General features: G+C 38.2%; 1 protein-coding gene and 2 pseudogenes across 1 annotated transcript; 2 read left to right on the plus strand and 1 right to left on the minus strand.

Annotated features, from left to right (window-relative positions):
• The first annotated feature begins 1,523 nt into the window (after nucleotides 1–1,523).
• On the plus strand, nucleotides 1,524–26,676 carry BAAT (bile acid-CoA:amino acid N-acyltransferase). Its single transcript, XM_002800027.4, has 4 exons — nucleotides 1,524–1,688; nucleotides 15,585–16,101; nucleotides 18,286–18,488; nucleotides 23,620–26,676. The coding sequence occupies exons 2-4, from the start codon at nucleotides 15,636–15,638 to the stop codon at nucleotides 24,205–24,207; spliced, it is 1,257 nt and encodes a 418-aa protein (XP_002800073.3). The 5' UTR covers nucleotides 1,524–1,688; nucleotides 15,585–15,635; the 3' UTR covers nucleotides 24,208–26,676.
• On the plus strand, nucleotides 11,246–12,990 carry LOC100430943 (UAP56-interacting factor-like; annotated as a pseudogene).
• Nucleotides 26,069–26,991, minus strand: LOC144334780 (zinc finger and BTB domain-containing protein 10 pseudogene; annotated as a pseudogene).
• Nucleotides 26,992–27,093: the final 102 nt, after the last annotated feature.

Below are 27,093 nucleotides of genomic sequence, written 5' to 3' on the forward strand. Positions count from 1 at the left end.
TACATTTGAAGTTGTTGAGGCGATTAGGGTAAGGTCATTATAGTGTTGAAATCTATGCCTTTACTGAGTTTTTTCAAGTTTTCTACCAATTGTTAAAAGAGGGATTTAAACACCTCCACTCATGGTTATGAAATTGTCTATTTTTCCTATTTTTTTTTCTGTCAATTATTGCCCCATATATCTTGAAATCCATTATTTGGATTTATGATTTTTATGACCTTGTCATATAGGTATATGATATTTATAATCTTTCATTACTACTTTAGGTTTCTTATGCTTACTGTTGCATGGTATGTATTTTTTTCATTTACTTACTTGCATTCTGTTAATGTAAACTACATTAATAATTTTTCACCACAATCCAGACTCTCAGTAATCCTTTCCTTGCTTTTGTTTAAATATTTACTCCAAAAGTGTGGCCTATAGTTTTAGTTCAGCAAATATAAATTTGTAAGATTTATTTATGTATATTTATGACTAGTTTCTAACAACATTATGTTTATAAGATTCATCCAGGTTATTGCATGTCGTAATTCATTTATTTTTGTTCTCTAGAAGAGGAATTGCTGGGTCAAAAGTTACTCATATTGTCACATTTATTAGACATTGTCAAATTGCTTTCCGAAGTGGTGGTACCAATTTATATTCCCTTAGTGTGGCTTGAGTCTGAGTGATTCGCTTCCTAACTAACTCTTATTTTTGGAATTTTTAATTTTTGCCAACCTTATAGGTATGAAATATACCCCATGATTTTAATTTGCATTTCTTTGATAATAAATGAGTTAAGCCTTTTCCCATATACTTATGCTTTTGTCTCATTGTCTGTTAAGTACCTGTTTAAGACTTTTTCTCATATTCACCTGAGATTTTTAGACATTACATGTTTAGGAATATTTTATGTATCCTAGTTAATAATTCTTAATTGTATCTGTAGCATAAGTCTTGCAAGGTAGTAGCTTGTAGTTTTCAAGTATTTTATGGAGTATTTGGCTGATCAGAATTCCTTAAAATTAAGTTGAATTTACCAGTAGTTTCCTTTAAGTTCGTACTTTTTAAATGCTCTTATCACCTCAAAAAAGATCCAAAACTTTTGTAGAGATAGTCCTTTTATTGTCGTGTAAAATCCTACTAACACTCCATTCTATAGCTATTTCAAGAAACTGTGTGAATTAGTTGAGGAGGATTAGTAGGAGATTTCGTGCTCCCCAAATTCTGAAAGTGGGGCTTGAGTATTTTATTACTCATTACTGTGATCACATTTGTATTTTTCAGCTTTTGTTGTCTCAGGAAAGAAAACATTTGCAAATGCAGATCCCTTTAGAAGTTACCTTGAGTATTTTATTGCAGAAGAAAAATATGCCCTAATGGTACCAATAGGGGTCAAACAACTTCTATAAAGAAAATTACTAAAATATGTGAGTAAAATATAGTGGCAATCCCTAAGAGGGGGGGATTTAGAGAGAACAGAAAATGAAGAGGGAAAATAGTGATACATTTATTGGGTTCAATAACTGTTAAAAATTAATAGGAAACTAGAGCAAGAGATATGTGGTAACCTAGCACTTAAGTTAGCTCTGTTATACTTCCAAAGGCATATTTGAGGTTTTGGCCTTCTGGGCAACTTTTGGGAGAGTGTCTGTCATTTTTCTTTTACTGCTGGTAAAGAAGACTCAAGAGGAAGAATCCAGGTACTTTGTATTTTAATCAGGACTATTTCTTTTGGGTCGATTGGAAATAAGTTAAGATCTCAGCTCTTGAATTAAATCAGTTTATTTACTTCAGTGTTTGGAATTTTAGCAGTTCATGAAGACAACTAGTCTTTCTGCTCATTTCATAATCACAGCTGTAGAGTTGCCAGGAGTGTTCAGATAAGTGTGTCTTTTCATTTTGATTCGCTTAGAAAGGATGTCAGTAGGGACTTGCTATTATGACAATATTGAGCTAGAATTTATATTTCTGAGGAAAATGAAAGGCTATCAGAAGTCATTTGTTAAAATTTCTTCTCCGTCTCAAAAAAAAAAAAAAATAAAAAAAAAAAATAAAATTTCTTTATTCTGTCTTCCCAATCCTTATCAATATTTCTCCCTCTTTTAAAAGACTATTGCCTAGAATTTTATAGAATAAGCCCTCCTATTCTGGGAAACTGTATTGTGGTCCTATTTATATTTTGTTTGAAGGGTAATTTTCTTTTAATGTAAGACTAATGCCATGTTAGAATTAGATTCTGTGAAAATATTTCTTGAATCTTTGAATATATGTTATACCTATTTATGCAATTCAGGAATGATTTCTGGTAGTGAAATGTAATGTTAAAAAATACCAAAAAAAGCAAGTATAAGTTGAGCTAAAGTTAATGACTTTCTAATTGACTTATTTCTGTTTGGGTACACTGGTTGATGCATGTGATATTTGAATAGAAATAAATTTAATGGATAATATTGTTAGGGGTGGCGAATATCTGAGTTACTGGTGGCAAATCTGTGTGGGTCTCCAACAGTCTCATTTCTTGCCTCCTCAAAAGAAAGAATTCAACTGAGGAGCATAAGGCAGTAAAAGAGACCGAAGCAAGTTTCAGAGCAGGAGCAGAAGTTTATTAAAAAGCTTTAGAGCGAGAAAGAAAGGAAAACACAGTTGGGAGAGACCCAAGCAGGCATCTTGGAGGTCAAGTGCCTTGTTTAACCTTGAACCTAGGATTTTATATGCTGGCCTACTTCTGGCATCTTGCACCCCTTTCCCTTCATCCTTCCCTTAAGGGTTAAGGGGAACCACCCACATGCATAGTGCCCTGCTTATGCTTGGGATGTGAGCATGCACAGTGTGTTTACTGGAGTTTCATACATGCTCATCTGAGGCTTTCTTTCGAATTCTGGTGGCATGCCCCTGGAAGGTCATACTCTGCCATTTTGCCTCTTAATGCACATGTTTGAGCTCATTCGCCCAATTCCTGAAAGCTGCCAATTACCAATTTCAGGTGTTTATCTGTTGAGAAACTGCCTTTCCCTGGTGCTGACTGTGACCAATTGTTATTTTAGAGAAGTAGAGTGACCATCACCTGATAGTCACCTCACATTCTGGTGGGTGGGGGGAACTCTCTCTTGCCTGACTCATGCTTGACTAGCTACCTACTGTAACAATATGTAGAAGAAATACTATACCTTAAGCTTATTTAGAGTAGGAACTGCATCTTATCTGTCAGTGACTATGATATGTAGACCCTTGATAAATTCTTTTTGAAATACTAATCAATTTGACTAAGAGTTGGAAATGTAGATTCCATTTCTGACTCTCATGTATTTCTGTATGACCTTAAGTACTCAATTTCTTGATTACAAGAAAAGAAATGAAATATGATACTTGGAAGCTATAGTATCACTTATTTTTAAGCTTCTCAGGAAACAGATGCAATGTTTACTCACCACTGAATTATCATTCTCAGCACCTCTCTCTCTGTAGGCTCATTCTTGTCAGCATGTATTTATGTCTGTGTCTGTCTCATCTCTCATCTATATATACACATATATATGCAACACAAACACTGTTGCATATATTTTCTTTTACTTTCAATCTGTCTTTTTTTGACAATGTGTTTCTGAAAAATAACCACTTGCTTTTTCAACTAGTTTGACAATCTGTCTTCTTTTTTATTTCTATGTATGTATGTATTTTAGAGATAGGATTTCAGTTCTTTCTCCCAGAATGGAGTCAGCTCTTTCACCCAGTGGCATGATCACAGCTCACTGCATCCTCAACCTCTCAGACTCAAGCAATTCTGCCTCAACCTCTCAAGCAGCTGGGACTACAGGTGTGCCCCACCACACCCAACTAATTTTTACTTTTTTTTTTTTTTGTAGAGGTGGGATCTCACTATGTTGCCCAGGCTGGTCTCAACCTCCTGGAATCAAGTGATCCTCACACCTCAGCCTCCCAGAGTGCTAGGATTACAGGCATGAGTCACCATGCCTGGCCTGTGTCTTGTAATTGGAGTATTTGATCTGTTTATATTTAATGTAATTATTGATCCGTTTGGGTTTTAAACTCCCATCTTGGTAGTTGTTTTCCATTTATCCCATTTATTATTTGCTCCTTTATTCCTCCTTTCCTGTTGTGGCAGATTGCATTTCCCAAAGATGTATACACAAATGCACATACAAATACACACACAAGGCCAGGTGTGTGTGGCTTTGCCTGTAATCCCAGCACTTTGGGAGGCCGAGGCAGGTGGATCATTTGAGGTCAGGAGTTCGAGGCCAGCCTGACCAACATGCTGAAACCCCATCTGTACCAAAAAAAATAGAAAAAAAATTAGCCAGGCATGGTGGGGGCACCTGTAATCCAGCTACTCGGGAGGCTGAGGCAGGAGAATCACTTGAACTGGGAAGCAGAGATTGCAGTGAGCCGAGATTGCACCACTGTACTCCAGCCTAGGCGATAGAGCAAGACTCCATCTTAAAAAGCAAATACACATACACATTTCATCCACTTAAAAAAAAGGTACAATGTGATTGACATTTCTCCTACTGTTAATAGGTATCAGTGTTTTCTCCACTTGAATTTTGATGGGAGCTTGTGACTGCTATTAAATGGCAGAGATTATGCTATGTGATTTCCAACGCTAGGATATAAAAAGGATACAGCTTCTACCTAGCTTTTTCTCTCTTGTGTTGCTTGCCCTTCCAACCCAGCCACCATACTGTGAGTAAGCTTGCTCTGTGGTAAGTGAGCAGGTCTATACAAACCTACCCCCAAAGGCCAAGGGAGCTGAGACACTGAACAAAGAGAGTGACCAAACAGTTTCTCAGAGAGAAACATTTAATAGGGGCTTACAAACAGAAGCTATGTCTCAGGCGGCTGTGAGACAAAGGATTCCCTCACTGTTACTCCCCAGACCCAGGGTTGATACACCATGGGGAAAGGATAATCATGCTTCAGCAGGAATATGTAGGAATTTGCCTAAGGGTAGGATTTATGGTAAGTGCTCTTATATAAGAGATACTAGATAAGGCAGAAATCTTAGAGGCATTCCTAGAAGTGGGGTTAATCGGATGTTAACATGGCAGATTAGAATCCAAGATGGAATTGCTATAACCGCCACACTCCAGCTTTCTAATCAGGCTCTTAGAATCTCACACACTCTCCTCTTCTTCAATGGTCCTTGAGTTTAGAGGAAGGGTGCTTGATATCGTATAGTTTTAGCAGCAGTGCATTGGCAATGGGAAACAGATCAGGCCCAGTGGGATTTCAGATGAGGAAAAATGCATAGGCTTTCTTGAAGCATCTCTAGTCTTTGGAATACCATGATTTTTATTTTCTCGGATGAAGTAAAACACTGAGAGATAAATAACATTAATATTCACACAAGGACTACAGTCAAAAAGAATTTGTATGCCAGAGCAAAAAAAAAAAAAAAACCCTATTCCATTAGGCAGTCAATTTAAAACAACATGAAGAAAATTAAAACTGGGTTTGTCTTTAGAGACTTGTTGTAGCCAAAAAATAATTTAGGATTTAGTCCAAATTGTAGGCAAGTAATAAAAACAATGGTTAAGACTAGAATCTAGGCCGGGTGTGGTGGCTCACGCCTATAATCTCAGCACTTTGGGAGGCCGAGGCAGGCAGATCACGAGGTCAGGAGATCAAGACCATCCCGGCTAACATGGTGAAACCCCGTCTCTACTAAAAATACAAAAAATTAGCCGGACATAGTGGCGGGCGCCCGTAGTCCCAGCTACTCGGGAGGCTGAGGCAGGAGAATGGCGTGAACCTGGGAGGCAGAGCTTGCAGTGAGCCGAGATCGTGGCACTGCACTCCAGCCTGAGCAAAAGAGTAAGACTCTGTCTCAAAAAAAAAAAAAAAACTAACCATGGGTATACAATAGTTTTTTTCTGAAACGTAATTTTTTTTCTAAGTTTCTCTATTTCTACCAAGGCTAAATTATTGTAGGACCAATTTATTTGCAAAATGAATTTTAGTCTTATTATACTTGACCTGATTATTTGCATAAAGTGCAGCAAGAATAGTGATTGGCCATATAGGTTCTTTTAAAATTGGCTTTTTTGAAACTTTTAAATAAAGAATCTCAGATTTTTTAAAGCCTTGAGGCTAACAAAGCCAGGGATTTGCCATCAGGCTGCAATAGCTATATAAATTGGGTGAATTCTTCTAAAGATTTCCAAATAACTAGAGGTTCCTGGGATCATGCCTGTAATCCCAGCACTTTAGGAGGCTGAGGCAGGCGGATCACCTGAGATCAGGAGTTGGAGACCAGTCTGGCCAACATGGCAAAACCTTCTCTCTACTAAAATATAAAAATTAGTCGGGTGTGGTGGCAGGCACCTGTAATCCCAGCTACTCAGGAGGCTGAGGCAGGAGAATCACTGTAACCTGGGAGGCGGAGATTTTAGTGAGCAGAGATTGTTCCCTTGTACTCGAACCTGAGCAAGAGCGAAACTCCATCTCAAAAACAACAACAAAGTGACATTCTTTACTTACCACAGGTCAGGAACCTTATAAAGGACTGTAGAGAAGGTACCAGGCCAGTCTTTCTAAGCGTTTTTGTTTTTTTTAAAATCAGCTTTATAAAATCAACCTCAATTTCTCAAAGAAGTCAGATCATATTTGAAAATATGCCATTTCAGTCAAAGCCTTGGCAAAATAACCAGTTTCTCCAGTGTGTCCTCGTATAAAAGAAAACATATTCTTACTGAATTCATGTAAATAACTATATTGCCATAAAATAATACTCACAAATAGTTCCCAAATTTTAGAGAATTCAGGTAGAAAGAAAGGTAAATTTTTCTCACAAAAGTATATTTTACTCAATTGTTATAAACTATAAGTAGCTCAGAAGAAGAAAGGTGTATTAGCCAGGTTCTTTAGAGGGACAGAACTAACAGGATATATGTATGTATAAAAGGGAGTTTATTAAAGAGAATTGAGTTACACGATCACAAGATGAAGTCCCACAATAGGCCCTCTGCAAGTTGAGGGACAAAGAAGCCAGTAGTCGATCAGTTCAAGTTCCAAAACCTCAAAAGTAGAGAAGCCAACAGTGCAGCCTTCAGTCTGTGGCCAAAGGCCCAAGAGCCCCTGGCAAACCATTGGTGTAAGTTCAAGAGTCCAAAAGCTGAAGAATTTGGAGCCTGATGTTCGAGGACAGGAAGCATCCAGCATGGGAGAAAGATGGCCGGAAGACTCAGCAAGTCAGCTTCTCCCATCTTCTCCCTGCTTTATTCTAGCCCTGCTGGCAGCTGACTGGATGGTGCTCACCCACATTGAGGGTGGGTCTGCCTCTCTCAGTCCACTGACTGAAATGTTAATCTTTGGCAACACCATCACAGACACACCCAGGAACAATACCTTGCATCCTTCAATCCAATCACATTGACAGTGAATATTAACCATCACAAAAGGTTTTCTTGACTCTTCTTTAATCAGAGTAGCAGGCTTCCAAACAGGGTGTGATCAATTAACCTTGGTACTGCCATTCACAAACCAAGCAGCTGTTTGTAAGGCAAGTGAGAGCTATTTATTGGACACTGTAGAATCCAGCAGTTCCTCACACAGTTCCAGAGTCATTCCAAGGGGGAAAGAGGCTCCCTGCACATGAATGTCTCTTCCTTGCACTTCCCAGGTAGACTGATCCTATATAAACCACTTCTATTTTATTATGGGACTCTTTTGGGTACTACTGTCCCCATTAGAATGTTTCTCTTGACATCACCCCAGACAACATGAGGATTTTAGCTTTCAAAACCATTTGTAGTGGCTCACTCCTGTAATCCCAACACTTTAGGAGGCCAAGGCAGGTGGATTACTTAAGCCCAGGAATTTGAGACCAGCCTGGCCAACATGGCAAAACCTCATCTCTACCAAAAATACAAAAATTGGCCGGGCGTGGTGGCGCATGCCTGTAGTCCCAGCTAGTCAGGAGGCTGAGGCAGGAGGATTGCTTGAACCCATGAGGTAGAGGTTGCAGTGAGCCAAGATTGCACCACTGGACTCCAGCCTGGTCGACAGAGTGAGACCCTGTCTCAAAAACAGACAAACAAACAAAAACAAACATTTTATGTCCTTTAGTCATAGGAGTAACTTCAGTTAACATCCCATAGCAAGGCAGTAAATGCCCTTCAAGTGGAAATTCTCTAGTCCAGGGTCCTGATAGTTGCTGCTGGGAGGTATTCACAGGCTTTTGCTATAAGCTACAATAAACATTCTACAAAGGGCTATCAAATACAGAATTTGTCCCTGGCAGCCTTCTAACTTCTACTCTACCCTCTCTGGACTTGAAAATCTTATTGGTTCCCATTTAGTGCGTCCAATTAATATTGCTCAAAGGGTGGATTTATATGCCTTCTCTTTATAGTACTAGGTAGAGGAAATATTCTCCAGTTACATATAATCTCTATTCCCATAAAACATCTAGGTAAAGGAGACACAACTTTCTTACATAAAGCCTATTTAAACATTTCAACTTTTTTTTTTTTTAAAGTTCTGGGATACATGTGCTGAACCTGCAGGTTTGTTACATAGGTATACATGTGCCATGGTGGTTTGCCACACCTATCAACACATCATCTAGGATTTAAGCCCTGCATGCATTAGGTATTTGTCCTAATGCTCTCCCTCCCCTTGCCTCCCACCCCCCGATAGGCCCTAGTGTGTGATGTTCCCCTCCCTGTGTTCATGTGTTCTCACTGTTCAACTCCCACAAGTGAGAACATGTGGCGTTTGATTTTCAGTTCCTGTGTTAGTTTGTTGAGGATGATGGTTTCCATCTTCATCCATGTCCCTGCAAAGGATAGGAACTCATTCTTTTTTATGGCTGCATAGTATTCCATGGTGAAAATGTGCCACATTTTCTCTATACTGTCTAACATTGATGGGCATTTGGGTTGGTTCCAAGTCTTTGCTATTGTAAATAGTGCTGCAATAAACATATGTGTGCATGTATCTTTACAGTAGAATGATTTATAATCCTTTGGGTATATATCCAGTAATGGTATTGCTGGGTCAAATGGTATTTCTGGTTCTAGATCCTTGAGGAATCGCCATACTGTCTTCTACAATGGTTGAAGTAATTTACACTCCCACCAACAGTGTACGATAGTTCCTATTTCTTCACATCCTCTCCAGCATCTGTTGTTTCTTGACTTTTTAATGATCACTATTCTGACATGAGATATGATCTCATTGTGGTTTTGATTTGCATTTCTCTAATGACCAGTGATGATGAGCTTTTTATTTTTATATGTTTGTTGGCTGCATAAATGTCTTCTTTTGAGAAGTGTCTGTTCATATCCCTCACCTGCTTTTTGATGAGGCAGTTTGGTTTTTTTCTTGTAAATTTGTTTAAGTTCCTTGTAGATTCTGGATGTTAGCCCTTTGCCAGATGGATAGATTGCAAAAATTTTCTTTCGTTCTGTAGGCTGCCTATTCACTCTGATGATAGTTTCTTTTGCTGAGCAGAAGCTCTTTAGTTTAATTAGATCCCATCTGTCAATTTTGGCTTCTGCTGAAATTGCTTTTGGTGTTTTAGTCATGAAGTCTTTGCCCATGCCTATGTCCTGAATGGTATTGCCTAGGTTTTCTTCTAGGGTTTTTATGGTTTTAGGTTTTACATTTAAGTCTTTAATCCATCTTGAATTAATTTTTGTATAAGGTGTAAGGAAGGGGTCCAGTTTCCATTTTCTGCATATAGCTAGCCAGTTTTCCCAGGACCATTTATTAAATAGGGAATCCTTTCCCTATTGCTTGTTTTTATCAGGTTTATCAAAGATCAGATGGTCGTAGATGCGTGGTGTTATTTCTGAGGCCTCTGTTCTGTTCCATTGGTCTATAGCTCTGTTTTGGTACCAGTACCATGCTGTTTTGGTTAATGTAGCCTTGTAGTATAGTTTGAAGTCAGGTAGTGTGATACCTCCAGCTTTGTTCTTTTTGCTTAGGATTGTCTTGGCTATATGGGCTCTTTTTTGGTTTCATATTAAATTAAATTAAAAGTAGTTTTTTCTAGTTCTGCAAAGAAAGTGAATAGAAGCTTGATGGGAATAGCATTGACTTTATAAATTACTTTGGGCAGTATGGCCATTTTCACAATATCAATTCTTCCTATCCATGAGCATGGAATTTTTTTTCCATTTGTTTATGTCCTCTCTTATTTCCTTGAGCAGTGGTTTGTAGTTCTCCTTGAAGAGATCCTTCACATCCCTTGTAAGTTGTATTCCTATATATTTTATTCTCTTTGTAGCAATTGTGATTGGGAGTTCATTCATGATTTGGCTCTCTGCTTGTCTCATATTGGTGTATAGTAATGCTTGTGATTTTTGCACATTGATTTTGTATCCTGAGACTTTGCTCAAGTTGTTTATCGGCTTAAGGAGTTTTTAGGCTGAGATTATGGGGTTTTCTAAATGTAGAATCATGTCATCTGCAAACAGGGACAATTTGTCTTCCTCTCTTCCTATTTGAATACCCCTTATTTCTTTCTCTTGCCTCATTGCCCTGGCCAGAACTTCCAATACTATGTTGAATAGGAGTGGTGAGACAGGACATCTTTGTCTTGTGCTGGTTTTCAAAGGGAATGCTTCCAACTTTTGCCCATTCAGTATGATATTGGCTATGGATTTGTCATAAATAGCTCTTATTATTTTGAGACATGTTCCATCAGTACCTAGTTTATTGAGGGTTTTTAGCATGAAGGGGTGTTGTAAACATTTTAGCTTTTATAATCCTATCAATCTTTATATTTTATGCTCTAGTCTCAGGAACTCTGTACTCCACCCCCAGACCATTTTACCCTCTCTTGTGAAAAAAGCTTTGGGTTCCCAGCAAGGGGTTGAGCCAAGGGATATGGGCCTTTTTGTCAATTTTATCTGATTAGCCTGTCTCCACATTGCCCCAGGACATTATTAATCAGCTTTCTCATTGTAATTTTTGCCTTCTGAGTTTTGAAATTTCCCCAATCTGTGTAAATACAGGAAGCTGGTTTGGTGCTCTTTAATGTTGGGGAACCAGTAGGGGCTCCCTTTGGTCCACCCAACATTTGATAGTGTTGTATTAAGACTCAAAAGGTAAACAAAAATTTTATTATCTCTCATTAATACTATCCAAAAGTCTTGTTCAAAAGAGAAAACTAAATTTTACTTTGTATTAGAGTACTATCAATACTAAAGCTAATTTTAATAAAACCTAATGAATGATTTCATTGACTCTCACTCAGCTTTTGACCACACAAGAATTCCATAAACCTTTTATATATCCAAAGGAATATAAATAAATCATTCTACCATAAAGACACATGCACATGAATGTTCATTGCAGCACTATTCACAATAACTTTTCACAATTTCAAAGACATGGAATTTACCTAATTAATTCCATTAATGCCCTCTACAAAATTGTTTTCTATTTTTCTCTTTCTCCAACTTTTAGATCTATTTAGTTTTATCTACATCGTTTTTTCCATTCATTTTGAAACAATCTTTAAAATACCACTAAACCAGGCCAGCATGCCTACACGCTCCCTAGGTGCTGCTAGTCTGTGTGCAGGAGTGGGAGGTGGCAGGCCTCCAACTTCAGCCTTCTCTGCTGACTGTTCTAGTGAGGTGTTGCCAGCCATGAACCATTTTGGTACCCGGTTGGTGGGAGGCACGGTGACCTCGTTGCTGCCACTGAAAGCCTGTAACAATGAAAATCTCAGCAAAATTGACATGTCTTTGGATGATATCATCAAACTAAATTGAAAGGAAGGAAAGAAGCAGACTTTTCTAACTGGAGCCTGGCAATTCAGGATGGAGAATCCAATAGAATTCTGGCTTTGGTAAGCCTAGTCTGAGCCACAGAGGAAGAGTAATGCCTGGAAAGAGATAGCTTTATGGAGTTATCACTGGCCTTGCATCTAGGAATGCAACTGGAATTCACAAAGAAATTAGTCCTATGTATCATCCATCTCTAAGTGACAGGAATATAGAACGCTATTTTCTAGTGTTAAAAAGGAAGGGAAACCTTTTGAGACTAATACGAAGTGCAGAAAAACCAGTTGCAGTTCTCAAGAGACCTAACCAGCTAAACAGAAAAAAATAACATTCCAGACAATTTTACCAAGAGTGGAAATAAATTAAACCATCACAAACACGAGCGTTAGGCAAATTTTCTTTTCAGAAGACACCTAAAGGTTCAGGCCCAGTTGAACGCAAGAGCAATTGCTGGATAATGTAGTAGGAAAGAGAACTCATCAATGGCAGACTTTTGTTGCAGGACTTCTTTTTAGTGCAGCTAAAGATGTGGTCCTTGTCCCACGGCCACAAAAATTTAGGCTCACAGACAATTTGTGGAGTGAGAAAAATGGAACTTATTGGGCAAAAAGGAGAAAAGGGGGAACAGTGACCTTCCGCAAAGCCAGAATGGCCGCTAGTGTGCTCCATGCCTCGTCATTTGAATCCAAGGCTCCACCCAGGAAGAGGAGGGGCCAGGTTCCTCCTTACTGCAAATGGTAGGAACTTCTGTGGTACCCAGTGTGCATTACTCCCAGTGCATAGGCGGTTGGAGTTTTCCCACGGACTCCTTCTCACCTGCCTGTCTCACTTTCACCACCAACAGAGGAATTTTGACTCTGTCTGTGGACAATCCTGGAGCAGTGCAATGCCCAGTAACACAGAAATCAGGATTAATTCATACTGCTGTATCTTCATTTTTAACAAAATGGAAGCAATGTGAAATAAAGAAAGTTCTTAAAGTGGTCCCCTACAATTGACATAAACAGTACTGGAAAAGAGACAGAGATGACTTTGAATGAGAAGTTTAGGATCCTGAAGGAACAAAGAGCCACTCTGACAACAAAGAAGGAAGCTGTTGTGTAACTGTATTAGTCTGTTCTCACAGTGCTAATAAAGACATACGTGAGAGTAGGTAATTTATAAAGGAAAGAGGTTTAATGGACTCAAAGTTTCACATGACTGGAGAGGCCTCAAAATCATGGCAGAAGACAAAGGAGAAGCAAAGGCATGTCTTACATGGTGGCTTACATGGTGGAGAGCTTGTGCAGGGGAACTCCCATTTATAAAACCATCAGATCTTGTGAGACTTATTCACTACCATGAGAACAGCATGGGGGGAACCACGCCCATGATTCAGTTATTCCAACCTGGCCCTGCCCTTAACATGTGGGGATTATTACAATTCAAGGTTGAGACTTGGTTGGGGACACAGCCAAACCATATCAGTAATCACGGGATCGATCCCATATCAAAGGGACTTTTGTGTGATGACTCTGAAAAATTGAATTGTTTGAAGAGTTCATCATAGAAATTCAAGAAACTTTGCTTCAAAATATTCACAAGGCTAACTCATTTTTATTTTTGAAGATTTTATTTTTATTTTTTAAATAAAACAGGTATAATATAATGCCCTGAGAAAATAACAGGGAATATACCTGTTCTTAAAGATTTCATTGTTGGCTCAGACAGAACAATTATCTATTTGACTTCTTTGGTTCCTCTTGTAGCAGAAGGAAGATAGAAAGATAGAAATTGATTATTTTTATGATAGTGGTATTTAGGATCTCATTGCCTTTGCCAATTTTTTTAGACTTTATCATGATAAATCTTGGTCTTCTGAGATATGAGTAGGTCCCTTTGTTGCTGTCACTTATCCTTTAATAGTGTGGATGTAATAAATATAGTTGCAGTTGAGCTGGGTTTTGGCTTTGTTGCAAGTTTATTTGATTCAGTGTAAAACTGGCTTCAGATATTTTTGAGTGTATGGAATTATGCCTTTCTCATCAGAATGGTCTTGGGACTCAGCACTGCTGAATATCTGGAGAGATTTTTGTGTATTATGGCCGTGTTGCTAGCCTTTCCAACTGTGAAAGATTCTGATTCACAATCTTTCTGTAATAAGGGTCACTAGGGAGCTTGCTTTGCTTTGCAATCCTGCTCCTGGATCTCTGAGTCTGGGGAAATCTCTCTCTACTCTGCTCCTCTGACCCCATTCATTGAAAGGCAGCTGCCTTATTTTACATGAAGGCCTGCAATGCCTCAGATTTCTCTCAGCTTGCACCCCTGATCTCCGTCTGGGCACATGGTGAAGCTCTACAGAAAGTTGGCAGATAGAGAAAGACTTACTCTGTAGCTACAGTTTCTTGGAATTCTAGTTTATCAAACCAATCCACACATATCCGTTAAAAGTGCATTATATTTTCTGTTGATTTCTCCTTATTTTTTTTTTTCTGTTGGGTTTATTTTTTGCTGCTTTATCATAATTGAAAATCAGCATGTAGGAGAGAAAATTTCCTGTTTCCTATGGAGCAGCTTGTCATTTGCCAGAGTTCAGTTCATGTAGATTCTTTGCATTCTCAGTAATCTAATGAGTTACAAACAAAACAAAAATAAAGACCAAAAAAAAAAAAAAATCACCCAACAAACCCAAAACTAATTTTGTAGCTTATGCAGATAGTTTTGTTTGCTAGAGTGAGAACAGTGGTAACTCTTGTGGCTTTCTTCACACTAATCGAAAGGAGATGGGCTTTTCTTAATTTTTAAAAGGTTACAAAAAGCTCAGCAAGACTTTTATGTACCTGAAGGGCTTGTCAGCTTCTAGTTTTGCTTTCCTTTGGGCAAATCCTAAGTACAAAGCTATGGATGTTTTTTCTCTAGGGAGCAATACACACACCACCTCTTTTGTTCTTTCCAAAGATTTTATTCTCATTCTTTTGAGAAGATCCTTCTGGGTTGGTTTTTTTTTTTAACTTTTATTTTAGAATCAGGGGGTATATGTGCAGGATTGTTACATAGGTATATTGTGTGATGATGCTGAGGTTTGGGGTATGACTGAACCTGTCACTCTGGTATTAAGTAAAGTACCCAATAGGTAGTTTTTCAGCCCTTGCCACCATCCCTCTCTCCATCCTCTTGCAGTCCCCAGTGTCTACTGTTCCCATTGTCCATGTGTACCCAACGTTTAGCTCCCACTTATAAGTGAGAACATGAGGTATTTGGTTATCTGTTTCTGCATTAGTTCACTTAGGAAATGGCCTTTAGCTGCATCCATGTTGCTGCAAAGGATATGGTTTCATTTTTTCATGGCTGTATAGTATTCCTCTTCCATGATCCCTCTATTTTTTTATGTTCTGTTGCAGGTAAACTCTTGGATGCAAAGCATTCTGTTTCCAGGACTTGGGGAAGGGATTAGCGTGAAGTCAAATGTCTCATATATATAGACGTTCAATAAATAACCATGTTTTCAAATCCAAATCTCATTTTTATCCTCTGTTGTACTTGATTTTTTTAAAGGTTCTGTTTGACAGGTTGTGTTATCTTCCTAGATATATTGATACCATTCATGCATATTTTGGCTGCTGCTTCTTTAACGCTGGTTCATTATTGTTACAAAATTTGTCAGCTTGCTTACTGTCTTCTAGAATTTCGTTGAAAGCTCTCAGGTGTCTTGTACTAGAAGATTATATCAGGAAATTTCTAAAGAACTAGAGGGTTAGAACTGACTCCTAAGTGGCCTGAATGCTGATTCAATTCACCTTTCATCAACCCTTATCTCTACTTTATTTTACTGCTCCTTTTTCTTTCTTTTTTGAGGTTTTGCAGAAGATATTCCTGAAGAATCATTCCAGGTGCCACACTAAAAAAATGATCCAGTTGACAGCTACCCCTGTGAGTGCACTTGTTGATGAGCCAGTGCATATCCAAGCTACAGGCCTGACTCCCTTTCAGATGGTGAGTTTTCAGGCATCACTGGAAGATGAAAGCGGAAACATGTTTTATTCTCAAGCCCACTATAGGGCCAATGAATTTGGTGAGGTGGACCTGAAGCATGCTTCTTCACTTGGAGGGGATTATATGGGAGTCCACCCCATGGGTCTCTTCTGGTCTCTGAAACCTGAAAAGCTATTAACAAGACTGTTGAAAAAAGATGTGATGAATAAGCCTTTCCAGGTCCAATTAAAACTTTATGACTTAGAGTTAATAGTGAACAATAAAGCTGCCAGTGCTCCAAAGGCCAGCCTGACTTTGGAGAGGTGGTATGTGGCACCTGGTGTCACACGAATTCAGGTTCGAGAAGGCCGCCTTCGAGGAGCTCTCTTTCTCCCTCCAGGTGAGTAGAATTACTCTGGTTATTGTTATTCTTGTTTTTCCACTTTAAATGCATTATCTCTCTAGAAATTTAACTTGAATATGGATAATACCTAGAGCACTGCTTTCTGCCTTACAATCAATGTTAACCTTGGGTCAGAACAAGAATGTGGTAATATTCCACTCCAGCTCAAGTTTCTTCTCAACAATTCTGAAGCTTGTCTAAGAATGTGACTACATATAGTTTATGGAGTCCCTACATTATGGACTTTACATAGCTTTGGATTTGCTAAATTTTTCTGGATTGAAGTCTGGCTATATGAAGACCCTCATCTTGATGTGATGGAAACCATATCCCAGATCCTTGTGCAGGCTCTGTTAGGTTGAGTTTCAATTTAGGCATTGGTTATTACCTTGTTGCCACAACAAGCTGGAGATAAGATGGACTGAAAGACTGCAGCAAATATAGAGGATGCAAGAAATTTTGTACCCTGTAGCTTCATAAATATTACATATTTATAGATTATTCCATGAATCTAATAATATAGCATGCTTCCTAATGGCTATAAAACTTATCAGAACACTCATAGTTTCCCACAGAAATCTCCAAATACCGATAACTAAGTGGTTTAAACATCTTTTGGTACATTTCTCAGAGTTTGTTGTGGGGCCAGATAAAGCAAAGTTAATTTCTCAGAAGAAAAGAAGCAATAAAAGCTTTCCTTTCCAAATTCACCATAACCTATGCACTTGCTCAGATAAATCTGAATTTTTAAAATACCCAGTAAATAGCATGTAGACCACTTTATTATGGGTAGTGATCAAGAATTAAATGGCACAAATTGCTGTACCTCTATTATCCCACCCCAGTTAAAAATCTGTTTATTGGTACAGGCCTTCCATCTTGGAATGATGTGCTGGTTTAGGGTGTGCTGTTTGGGAATCCTCTTGAACATTGCATGTGCTGGGTCTCCTGCTTCACGTGTGTTTTCTACAGGGGAAACAAAAGAGAACTGAGTTGTGTGAGGTTATAAGGAGGTTGAGTCGGATCACAAATATTTCTTGACTGTAACATTCTTCCAAGATAAAAGACTCAGTACTTTTAAGTGTTCCCCCATTCTTGTCAATCAGATGGTAAAAACATCCTTATTCATTTATGCAAATGATAATTTAAAACTAAGATATATTCAACATCACTTTATTTCTTCTTTATTCATTGTAATTAATTATAGTAAGTTAAAAAAAATTCCCAATACTCCTTTAAATCAAGCCACTCCTTTCAAACATGCATGGGATCAGTCTGTCTTAGTTAAAATCACTTATAAAAGAACAGAATATCCCCAATAAGTGCATCGTAAGTTTCTTTCAGTGTGTAGGCTCTGCTTTATTTTGGAAGAAAGCTGCCTATACGGAGTGAGTGTAGGATGATACTCTGACCGTCCCTACTTTTTACCATGTGTCAGCCTGCAGAAAATAAACATGGTGTTATTGAATAAAAGGGCTCATCATTGACATATGCTTAGGTGTAAGATTTCATCACTGTATAATCAAATGAGTGTAGCAGAGCAGTGTTAAGTCAGGATTTTAGCTAATACAATCATTGCAAAAAAATTTTTTGAGCCATAGATTTCTTTGAGAACCAAATTAAATCTGTGGAACCTCTCATAAGTAAAATTCATCTATAAGTATACATATATATATATACACATATATACACACACACACACACCATATTTTGCATATATTGTAATTTCAGGATCTCCATGGATTTCCTAAAACTTATCTGTATACTTCTTTATAGGTTAAGAAGCTCCAGCCTAATTTCTATGCCTTTCTTTACAACAAGAGTATAGAAACTACCATGAATTCCCATTTCCTGGGCTGCAGACAGTAAATATGTCAGTGAATGTAGTTCCTAGTCAAACATCTAGATATTGTATTACATTGTATAGTCAATGGGCCTTAATTCTGCCCCAGGGAGAAGGCTAAAACTGTTGGAATCGTATTTGAAAATTTAAATGTTAATTTCAAAATTATATTTGAATGTAATTTAGCATTTCTGCTTTGTCTTCTCATGCTTTTATTATCTTTATTTTATCTTTTCTTTTATTATCTTATAATTTGCATTTCTGCTTTGTATTTTCAAGTTTTTCTTATCTTTTCCACACCTTCTCTTCGTGTACAATTCTGTTTTGTTATTTTTCAGGAGAGGGTCGCTTCCCAGGGGTGATTGATTTGTTTGGTGGTTTGGGTGGGCTGCTTGAATTTCGGGCCAGCCTCCTAGCCAGTCGTGGCTTTGCCTCCTTGGCCTTGGCTTACTTTAACTATGAAGACCTGCCCGCCAAACCAGAAGTAACAGATTTGGAATATTTTGAGGAGGCTGCCAACTTTCTCCTGAGACATCCGAAGGTAATTTTTGCCTTTTCAGTAGGTTTGACTCCCTGGGGTTTTTTGTTTTTGTTAAGAGACAGGGTCTTGCTTTGTCACCCAGGCTGGAGTGCAGTGGCATGATCTGACACTTGGCCAGAAGCCAGTGCCTTTTGATACTATGATGGGCACAGGCTAACTTCCTATGCATTTTGTCTTTCTGAGCAAAAGACACTGGATGAGAAATAAATCATGTGAATTATAAATAACATGGGCATGAATAGAATTTCAAGTTCACTGAGAATCGTACTTGGAAGTTAAGAGAAATCATAGGATATTATGGTTATTTTTTAAAAAGGGACTGGCCGGGTGTGATGGCTCAAGCCTGTAATTCTAGCACTCTGGGAGACCAAGATGGGAGGATTAATAGAGGCCAACAGTTCAAGACCAGCCTGGGCAACATAGCCAAACTCTCTATAAATACTAACAAAATAGCTGGGTGTGGTAGTGGGCACCTGTAGTCCCAGCTACTCAACAGGGGCTGAGGAGGAAAGATCGCTTGAGCCCGGGAGGTTGAGGCTGCAGTGAGCCATGTTCCTGCCACCGCACTCCAGCCTGGGTGACAAAGCGAGACTCTGTCTCAAAAAAAAAAAAAAAAGGATAATGCATGCAAAATACTTATCATAGAACCTGGCAATACTAAGTGCTCAAAGATGAACAAATGTTAGACAAAACTTTCTATGATCTGACTTCATACTTCTTCAGCCTTATCTTATAGCTCTAATTATTAACTAGCTCTCATTTTTCTCATCACTATACTTAACTGGACAGATAATCTGTATTTCTTTGAGGAATGAGTCTGAATTTTTAGTTACTTGTGAGCCCTTACACATAACACTATAGTGCTTTCCAATCCATATGCCTTTTAAAATTTTAAAATATGTGCTTTGCTACTATGATATGGGATAGAGTTGTAGTTTATTAAACCTTGTTAATTGCCCAATATTTTTTCTTTCCTTTCCTTTTTTTTTTTTTTTTTTGACAGAGTCTTGCTCTATCGCCTAGGCTAGAAGCAGTGGCACAATCTCAGCTCACTGAAACCTCCACCTCCCAGGTTCAAGTGATTTTCCTACCTCAGCCTCCTGAGTAGCTGGGACTATAAGTGTGCACCAGCATACCTGACTACTTTTTGTATTTTTAGTAGAAACAGGGTTTTGCCATTTTGGGAAGGCTGGTCTCAAACTCCTGACCTCAAGTGATCCACCTGCCTTGGCCTCTAATTTTTCTTAATAAGAATTGAAATAAAATTAAATCTCCATACTACATGGTTTTTTATATAAGGATCACCAAAATATAATCAGGTTTGCAGAAATAAGCAACAATTACTGACAATCTACTGACACATTGAACATTTTAAATGGCTATTTTTGATGCATATAATGGAACTGCCCTTGAACTGTCAGTCAATATTATCATTGTGAGCCTTCTTCTTGGCTTAGATGAGAAGTGGAGAGGTTATGTGATTCTCTTTTTTCACTGTCTTTGCCTCGTTCCCCTTATATTTGCTACATGACTTTTTCATCACTGTTGTTGCCAATGTCACATAGATAGCTAGTTAATGATTAATCCAGGCCTGGAAACCAGATTTTTTCCCCCAGACTCTGAGAAATTCCATTAAACCTACTTCACATTGTCTCTTCTGCAGGATGATAGAACAGAGATCTTTCTTGCGGGTCATATTTCTCTACGTATTGATTTTAAGTAACTTCTAAGAACTCAAAACTTCTTGATCTCAAATTTTGTGGTAGAAATTGTAACAAGAGTTACTATTTTGACAAGGGCCAGAAACATATTAAAAGGCCTGCACAGATTTGAGTCATGCTTTTTTGTTCATTCATGTTACACTTGCTTTTAGTTTATCTTCCATGGCCAAATCCATTCTGAGTTCCCATCTTTCCTTACCATAACTGTCACTCTCTATCTTTTATATTAAGCTATAGGACTGGGGCAGAAAGGTAGGTCAAAGGGTACAAAGTTTCTGTTAGACAAGAAGACTAAGATCTGGTGATCTATTGCACAGCATGGTGATTATAGTTAATAATAATGTATTGTATATTTCCAAATTGCTAAAAGATTAGATTTTAAATGTTCTTACCACAAAGAAATGGTAAATTTGTGAGGTAATGGATATGTTAATCAGCCTGATTTGTTCATTCCACCACGTACATATGCACTGAAATATCACATTGTGCCTTATAGATATGTATCATTATTATTTGTCAATTAAAAATAAAAATTAGGCCAGGCACAGTGGCTCATGCCTGTAATCCCAGCACTTTGGGAGGTCGAGGTGGGCAGATCACCTAACCAGGCAATTAACAAGGTTTAATAAACTCCAATTCTATCCCATATCATAGTAGTAGATCAGCCCGGCTGACATGGAGAAACCCCATCTCTACTAAAAATACAAAAATTTGCCGGGTGTGGTGGTGGGCACCTGTAGTTCCAGCTTGGGAGGCTGAGGCAGGAGAATTGCTTGAACCTGAGAGGTGGAGGTTGCAGTGAGCTGAGATTGCGCCACTTCACTCCAGCCTGGGCGACAGAATGAGACTCAGTCTCAAAAAATAAAAATAAATAATAAATAAAAATTAAAATTAAAAAACTACAGAATTTCAGAGCTTGAAAGGAACTTTTAATTGATTCAAGCCACCCCTCTTAAATATACAGGGTAGGAAATAAAGAGTATATATGACTCATTCCATTTGTTTATTTTTTTTCCCCTCTTACCCTAAGAATTTCTCACATTTTCATCAGCTTGTCATGAGTTGTATATTGATTCATGTGTTTCTAAGTAGTAGGGAAAATATCCCAAACATTGGTTTATAAAATGCCTGTAAAATATAGAAGATCAATTAAAATAAATACAGGAAGTCAACAAAGGTTTTAGAAAAGTGAGGCTTCTCTCTGGGACTTGCCAGGAGCCAGTGCTCAAGGAGAATCAGAGCTTTATTTTGTGGCACAAAGAACGATTTTCTTTAACTCCTCCTTAGAATTCCCAACCACATTGGTAACTGGGAGCAATACATTCAATACTCAAAAATAACTCTTGAACATGTGGTTTCCTTTTCATTTTTACTGGTGTTACCTTAGTTCAGGACATTATAATTTCCTGCTTATATCAGCGCATTAAGCTATGGCTTTTCTGCCTCCATTTATGCAAGTCACAGTTGTAAAATGGGCCTTCCTAGAACACAACTATTTTACTCACTTGCTTAAGAGTCTCCCTATTTATTATAGGATAAAATTCAGGCTTCCTAGGATGTTAGACAAAACTTCCTATGATCTGACTTCTGTGTACTTATTCAGTCTTATCTTATGCCTATCTTTAAAATTTGTCCTAATTCTCCTCCTTAGTTAGGAAAAAAAACTGAAGATGCTTAATCTATTTTTCAAAGCTATGCACCATAAAGTTAGTGTTTTCTGTTCCAGACTTATTATGTTATTTCCCACCTTATATTCTAAATTAAAATAATGAAGAACTACTTGTTGTTCCTCTAAATGCCTTGCTCTTCATTGCCTCTCAGTTTTTGCATGTGTTTCTCCCATGGTGAATACATTAGGAATGTTTTGGCTACATTTCCCAGAAAAGTGGCTGATGGTGGCTTAAACAACATCAACATAAGGCATCTTATTCTCTTACATAACAGATTTGGTGATAGATGGTTCAAACTTTGGCTTAGAAACTCAGTGTAGTTTTTGATCAAGGAGATTAGATTGACATTTCTGCCATTTTCTAGCCTTACTCTGAAGATCACAGAATGACTCTGGCAGTTTTAGGAATTAAGTCAACAGGCCAGTATACTAGTCTGAAAAGAATGATCATAAACATAGGCTTTCTCTTCATGATTCTGTGTCATTTTGCATGGCGGGCGAAAAAGTCCGTAGGTAGAATATGTTGGCCTTAGAAGAAAGGCTGAAAAAGGGAAATAGATTAGGATCCCTCAGAATTTATCCATTGGGGCTGGATATATTGCTACACCACACAAAATCAAGGTCATATTAGCTTTGAAATTGTGGAGAATGGCTCAGGTGTAGGCAACTAACAGTGTCTGCTATACTCAGCATAGAATACCATTCCTTCTTGTTGACTTTATTTTTATTTTTATTTCTTGAGACAGGGTCTCACTCTATTGCCCAGGCTGGGGTACACTAGCACAATCATGGCTCACTAAAGCCTTGAACTCCTGGGCTCAAGTGATCCTTCTACCTCAACCTCCTGAGTAGCTGGGCCTACAGGCTCACACCACCATATCCAACTAATTTTTTAGTTTTGTAGAGATGGGGTCTCACTATGTTGCCCAGGCTTGGCTTTCATTTTTTGATATGAAGACTCATTTTGTTTTGTAGCCCATTTCCTCTGAGAGCCTTTCTTTGATCCTGCCTTTATTCCCTGCTAATCTGGGTTGGCAGTCTAGCCTATATGCAGTCTTATATCATAGAATTTATGAGGCTCCAATCATGTGTTGTGTTTCTTTTTTCCTCCTGTCTCTTCATCTGGCAGTGAGTTCCTTAATGACAAGAGATTGTTAGTTTTCTGTCTGTGACTCCCAGTGCTTGCCTTAGGGTAGAAGATTTAAGGATGCTTATTTCATGACTGACAATGAGGGAGGAAGCTGAGCCAAGCCTCCTTTATGACATTTTTCTCTACAATGAGAAAACTTTTGGAAAAACCAAAGCAAATCTAGAATCCTCTGTTCAACTCTATCCTATGATCTCACTTTCTTTCCCAGTCTCTTCGTACAAGGTGCCTTTTCCTCTGAAAGGAGCTCAGAACTGGTGCAAGAAAGTTTACCAATCATCTACACCCTGACCCACATTATTCACAATGGCCACCTGCCATTTCTTATGACATTTGTATTTCTTTAGGGCATTTTAAACTCAGAACCTAACACAATGCTGAATCCATAATATACAGTCAGTAAAGCTTGACATATTTTTGGAGTATTTCTTTTGAATACATATTATATATTCCAGAAATCTATATCTAGGGATGTGGGTAGGATTAATACTTGTTTTGTTCTCATTAGCTATTGAAGTTCTTTGGTTGTTTGAGATTGTGGAGTTTTCCTAAATGAAGGATAGAATAATTTCTCATTTCTATTATTTTTTTCAGGTCTTTGGCCCAGGCGTTGGGGTAGTCTCTGTATGTCAAGGAGTACAGATTGGACTATCTATGGCTGTTAACCTAAAGCAAGTCACAGCCACGGTACTTATTAATGGAACCAACTTTCCTTTTGGCATTCCACAGGTGTATCGTGGTAAGATCTATCAGCCCTTTCCCTATTCTGCACAATTAATATCCATCAGTGCCTTGGGGTTACTAGAGCTCTATCGCATTTATGAGACAACTGAAGTTGGGGCCAGTCAATATTTATTTCCTGTTGAAGAGGCCCAGGGGCATTTCCTCTTCATCGTAGGAGAAGGTGATAAGATTATCAACAGCAAAGCACATGCTGAACAAGCCATAGCACAGCTGAGGAGACATGGGAAGAACAACTGGACCCTGCTCTCTTACCCTGGGGCAGGCCACCTGATAGAACCTCCCTATTCTCCTCTATGCTGTGCCTCAATGACCCGCGATTTGAAGTTACACTGGGGAGGAGAAGTGATCCCACACGCAGCTGCACAGGAACATGCTTGGAAGGAGATCCAGAGATTTCTCAGGAAGCACCTCATTCCAGATATGACCAGTCCACTCTAAGAAGACTAGATATTCCTAGAAAATAAAGAAGCAAATCTCTTTACCAGGACCTTCTCTCAATTTTCATGGCGGAATGTCTCCCCCAACTGCTATATACATTTTGTATTAATTTTAATGATTAAAAAAAGCATAGGGTAAAAACCTGATATTTCACTTATACTGCATAACAAGCTACCAAACTGGACATGGTGGATAAATCATAAAACAAATCATTTTACTTATTATTTACATGACTTTTCTTTCCATCAGGTCTTCTAAATAGGACTGAGGTATAGTACACTGGCAAAAATAAGAAAAGGCAAACAGGAATAGCACCAAAGTAACAGATACCTAAAACCAAATACCATGTCAGAACACACTATATAGTAAGAATTCATCAGAGTAGAGCTGCAGGAGAAAGGTAATACTAAATTATAATCATTTTAGTGATATTTTTCAACTTCACCACAGTAACTTTGCAACATCATTTTTCATCTGTGGGGTAGTAAAATTCATGTCACAAAGGAAAGAAGGAATGGAGGAAGTCAGTTAGTTCATTGCAATAAATTACTTCTTCAGTTCTTAAAAACATGCCCACTGGCACATAATTGAGACATAATAACTAAGACTAGAAGAGACTTGGTTTAAGTTATGAAGCAAATTAAAATGGAAAAGACAAGAAAATAGAACCAATGAGGTTGAAAATGCCCCTTACTGAAAATCTGTATTAAAAATAAAATTAATAAAGCAAAAAATAAATATAGAAACACAACTCTGCTAGTACAGGCTAACCTGGGGAGTTTGATGAACTGAGTGATTGGGTCAACTGTCACTGTACTTCCATAATGAATTTCTTCAGTCATGTTAGAGTAGCACATGAATGTGAGCTGTATTAGGACAGGTACTATATTTCCATAAGACCCAAATAGTTACTGTACATCCCATAAGTAAAAAATACTTTAGTTTGATAACCAACAAAATATATGAAGACTCCATGTAATTCAACCACATGATTGTTGTACAGTCCTTTGCAAATATTAAAACATTTTTTGCTATAAGGCTTTGATCATACAGTTCTCTAGCAACATAACTACCATCTAGCATGTACCACATTTTGCAAGCCTTTAAGTTCAACAATCCAAACTGTCAATTTGTATTTTGTACAAATGCAGTATCCTTGAGGAATATAGTGTGTCAGTTAAATATCTAGAGACATACAAACATCTGCTAATTCATCTCACTGCGATGGGTCATTCTGATCTCCATCATCAACCCGCTTTTCATCAGCTTCTCCTCCTTCATTCTCCTCATAGTCTTTATCATGAGGGATTCTGTATCCTGTCTCTCATCTATACTTTCTTGCCTTCCTGGCTGTGATTTATTTGTACAGCCTACACAAAAACCATAGGGTCAAGATCCATGTCTTACTCCAACACTGGCTGCTAACATGATCTTCTTACATACCATATATTTGCATTTTTATTCTTCTTATGCACCAAGAAATGTTTTCTTCCATGTTTTCTTCAAGTGTAAAAAATCACAGCTAAATGACCTCACTCATGTATGAATAAGCAAGTGCCTTTTTAGTGTTGCATTTGGCTGCATAGCTACAATGATGGCATTTTAACTTATTCATGATTAGAGATGATGATATGGTTTGGATATTTGTTGTGCCCAAATTTCATACTGAAATGTAATCCCCAGTGTTGGAGATGAGGCCTGCTGCGAGATGTTTGGGTCATGGGGGTGAACCCTCATGGCTTGATACTGTCCTCATGAGAGTATGATAGTGAGTGAGTTCTCAAGAGATCTGACTGTTTAAAAGTGTATGGCACCTCCTCCCTGCCCTCACACTCTTTCTTGCCTCCTCTCTCGCCATGTGAGGTGCCTCCTCGCCGTTCACCTGCTGCCATGATTGTAAACTTCCTGAGGCCTCCCCAGAAGCCAAGCAGATGCAAGCATCATGCTTCTGTAAAGCCTGCAGGACCATGATCCAATTAAATCTCTTTTCTTTATAAATTACCCAGTCTCAGGTATTTCTCTATAGCAACACAAGAACAACCTAACACAAATGATTCACCATTTTCCCAAGTTTCTTGTTTTGGCCAAGATTCTGGCAATAATCCATATTTGAAATCATTTGAAGGACCTGGTATCAATTGATACTTGAAATCATTTGAAGTATCTGGTATCAACTCATACTTGAAGTCACTTGAAGTGCCAGGTATCAAACCACACTTATTATAAAATCATGTGAAGTTCTAATATCAACTCCATCTTGATTAGACCCAGCTTCAGCTAATACATTCTTATCATCATCCAGCCCTGAAAGTAGAGCAACATCCAAATCTGGTTCTTCCAAGGTTTCTACTCAAATATGAGTAGGGTATTTTCCCCTGAAAAGGCAATAGGTGGCTGCATCATTGAGTAATCTTCCAAATTAGTTTCATTATTAGATGATGTATTATAAATAAATATCTTTGTAGTTTGGTTTTTCCTCTGTGTTTCCCAGTTTCTTGAATTCCCTGGGAGCCCATATTATTCCCAGCAAACACTTGTTTGACCTTTGGATTTGTTTTCAGCCATTTCAGGAGATGCATTCTGGACCCAACCATTGTCATTCACTTGGTAGTTTTCTGTTTGGCCCTTGTTGACATTACAGCCATCATTTTCAATTTTTATATTACTTGCCAAATTGGTAAGATTTAATGTTTCCCCCAAATTGGCAATTTTTTGATCCCATGATGAAGACAGACCATCTCTATTAACTGAGGTTTGTTTGTTTGTTTGTTTGTTTGTTTGTTTTTAAGACAGTCTTGCCTGTCACCCAGGCTAGAGGGTAGAGGCAAGATCCTGGCTCACTGCAACTTCTGTTTCCCAGATTCAAGCAATTCTCATGCCTCCTGA

This window comes from Macaca mulatta, chromosome 15 (assembly GCF_049350105.2).
Source record: "Macaca mulatta isolate MMU2019108-1 chromosome 15, T2T-MMU8v2.0, whole genome shotgun sequence".
In the NCBI taxonomy this organism is placed as follows: Eukaryota; Metazoa; Chordata; class Mammalia; order Primates; family Cercopithecidae; genus Macaca; species Macaca mulatta.

Coding starts and splice junctions, on each gene's coding strand:
- BAAT (XM_002800027.4), top strand. CDS start 15,636: ATGATCCAGTTGACAGCTACCCCTGTGAGTGCACTTGTTGATGAGCCA. Junction 16,102..18,285: donor AGCTCTCTTTCTCCCTCCAG/GTGAGTAGAATT, acceptor GTTATTTTTCAG/GAGAGGGTCGCTTCCCAGGG. Junction 18,489..23,619: donor TTCTCCTGAGACATCCGAAG/GTAATTTTTGCC, acceptor TATTTTTTTCAG/GTCTTTGGCCCAGGCGTTGG.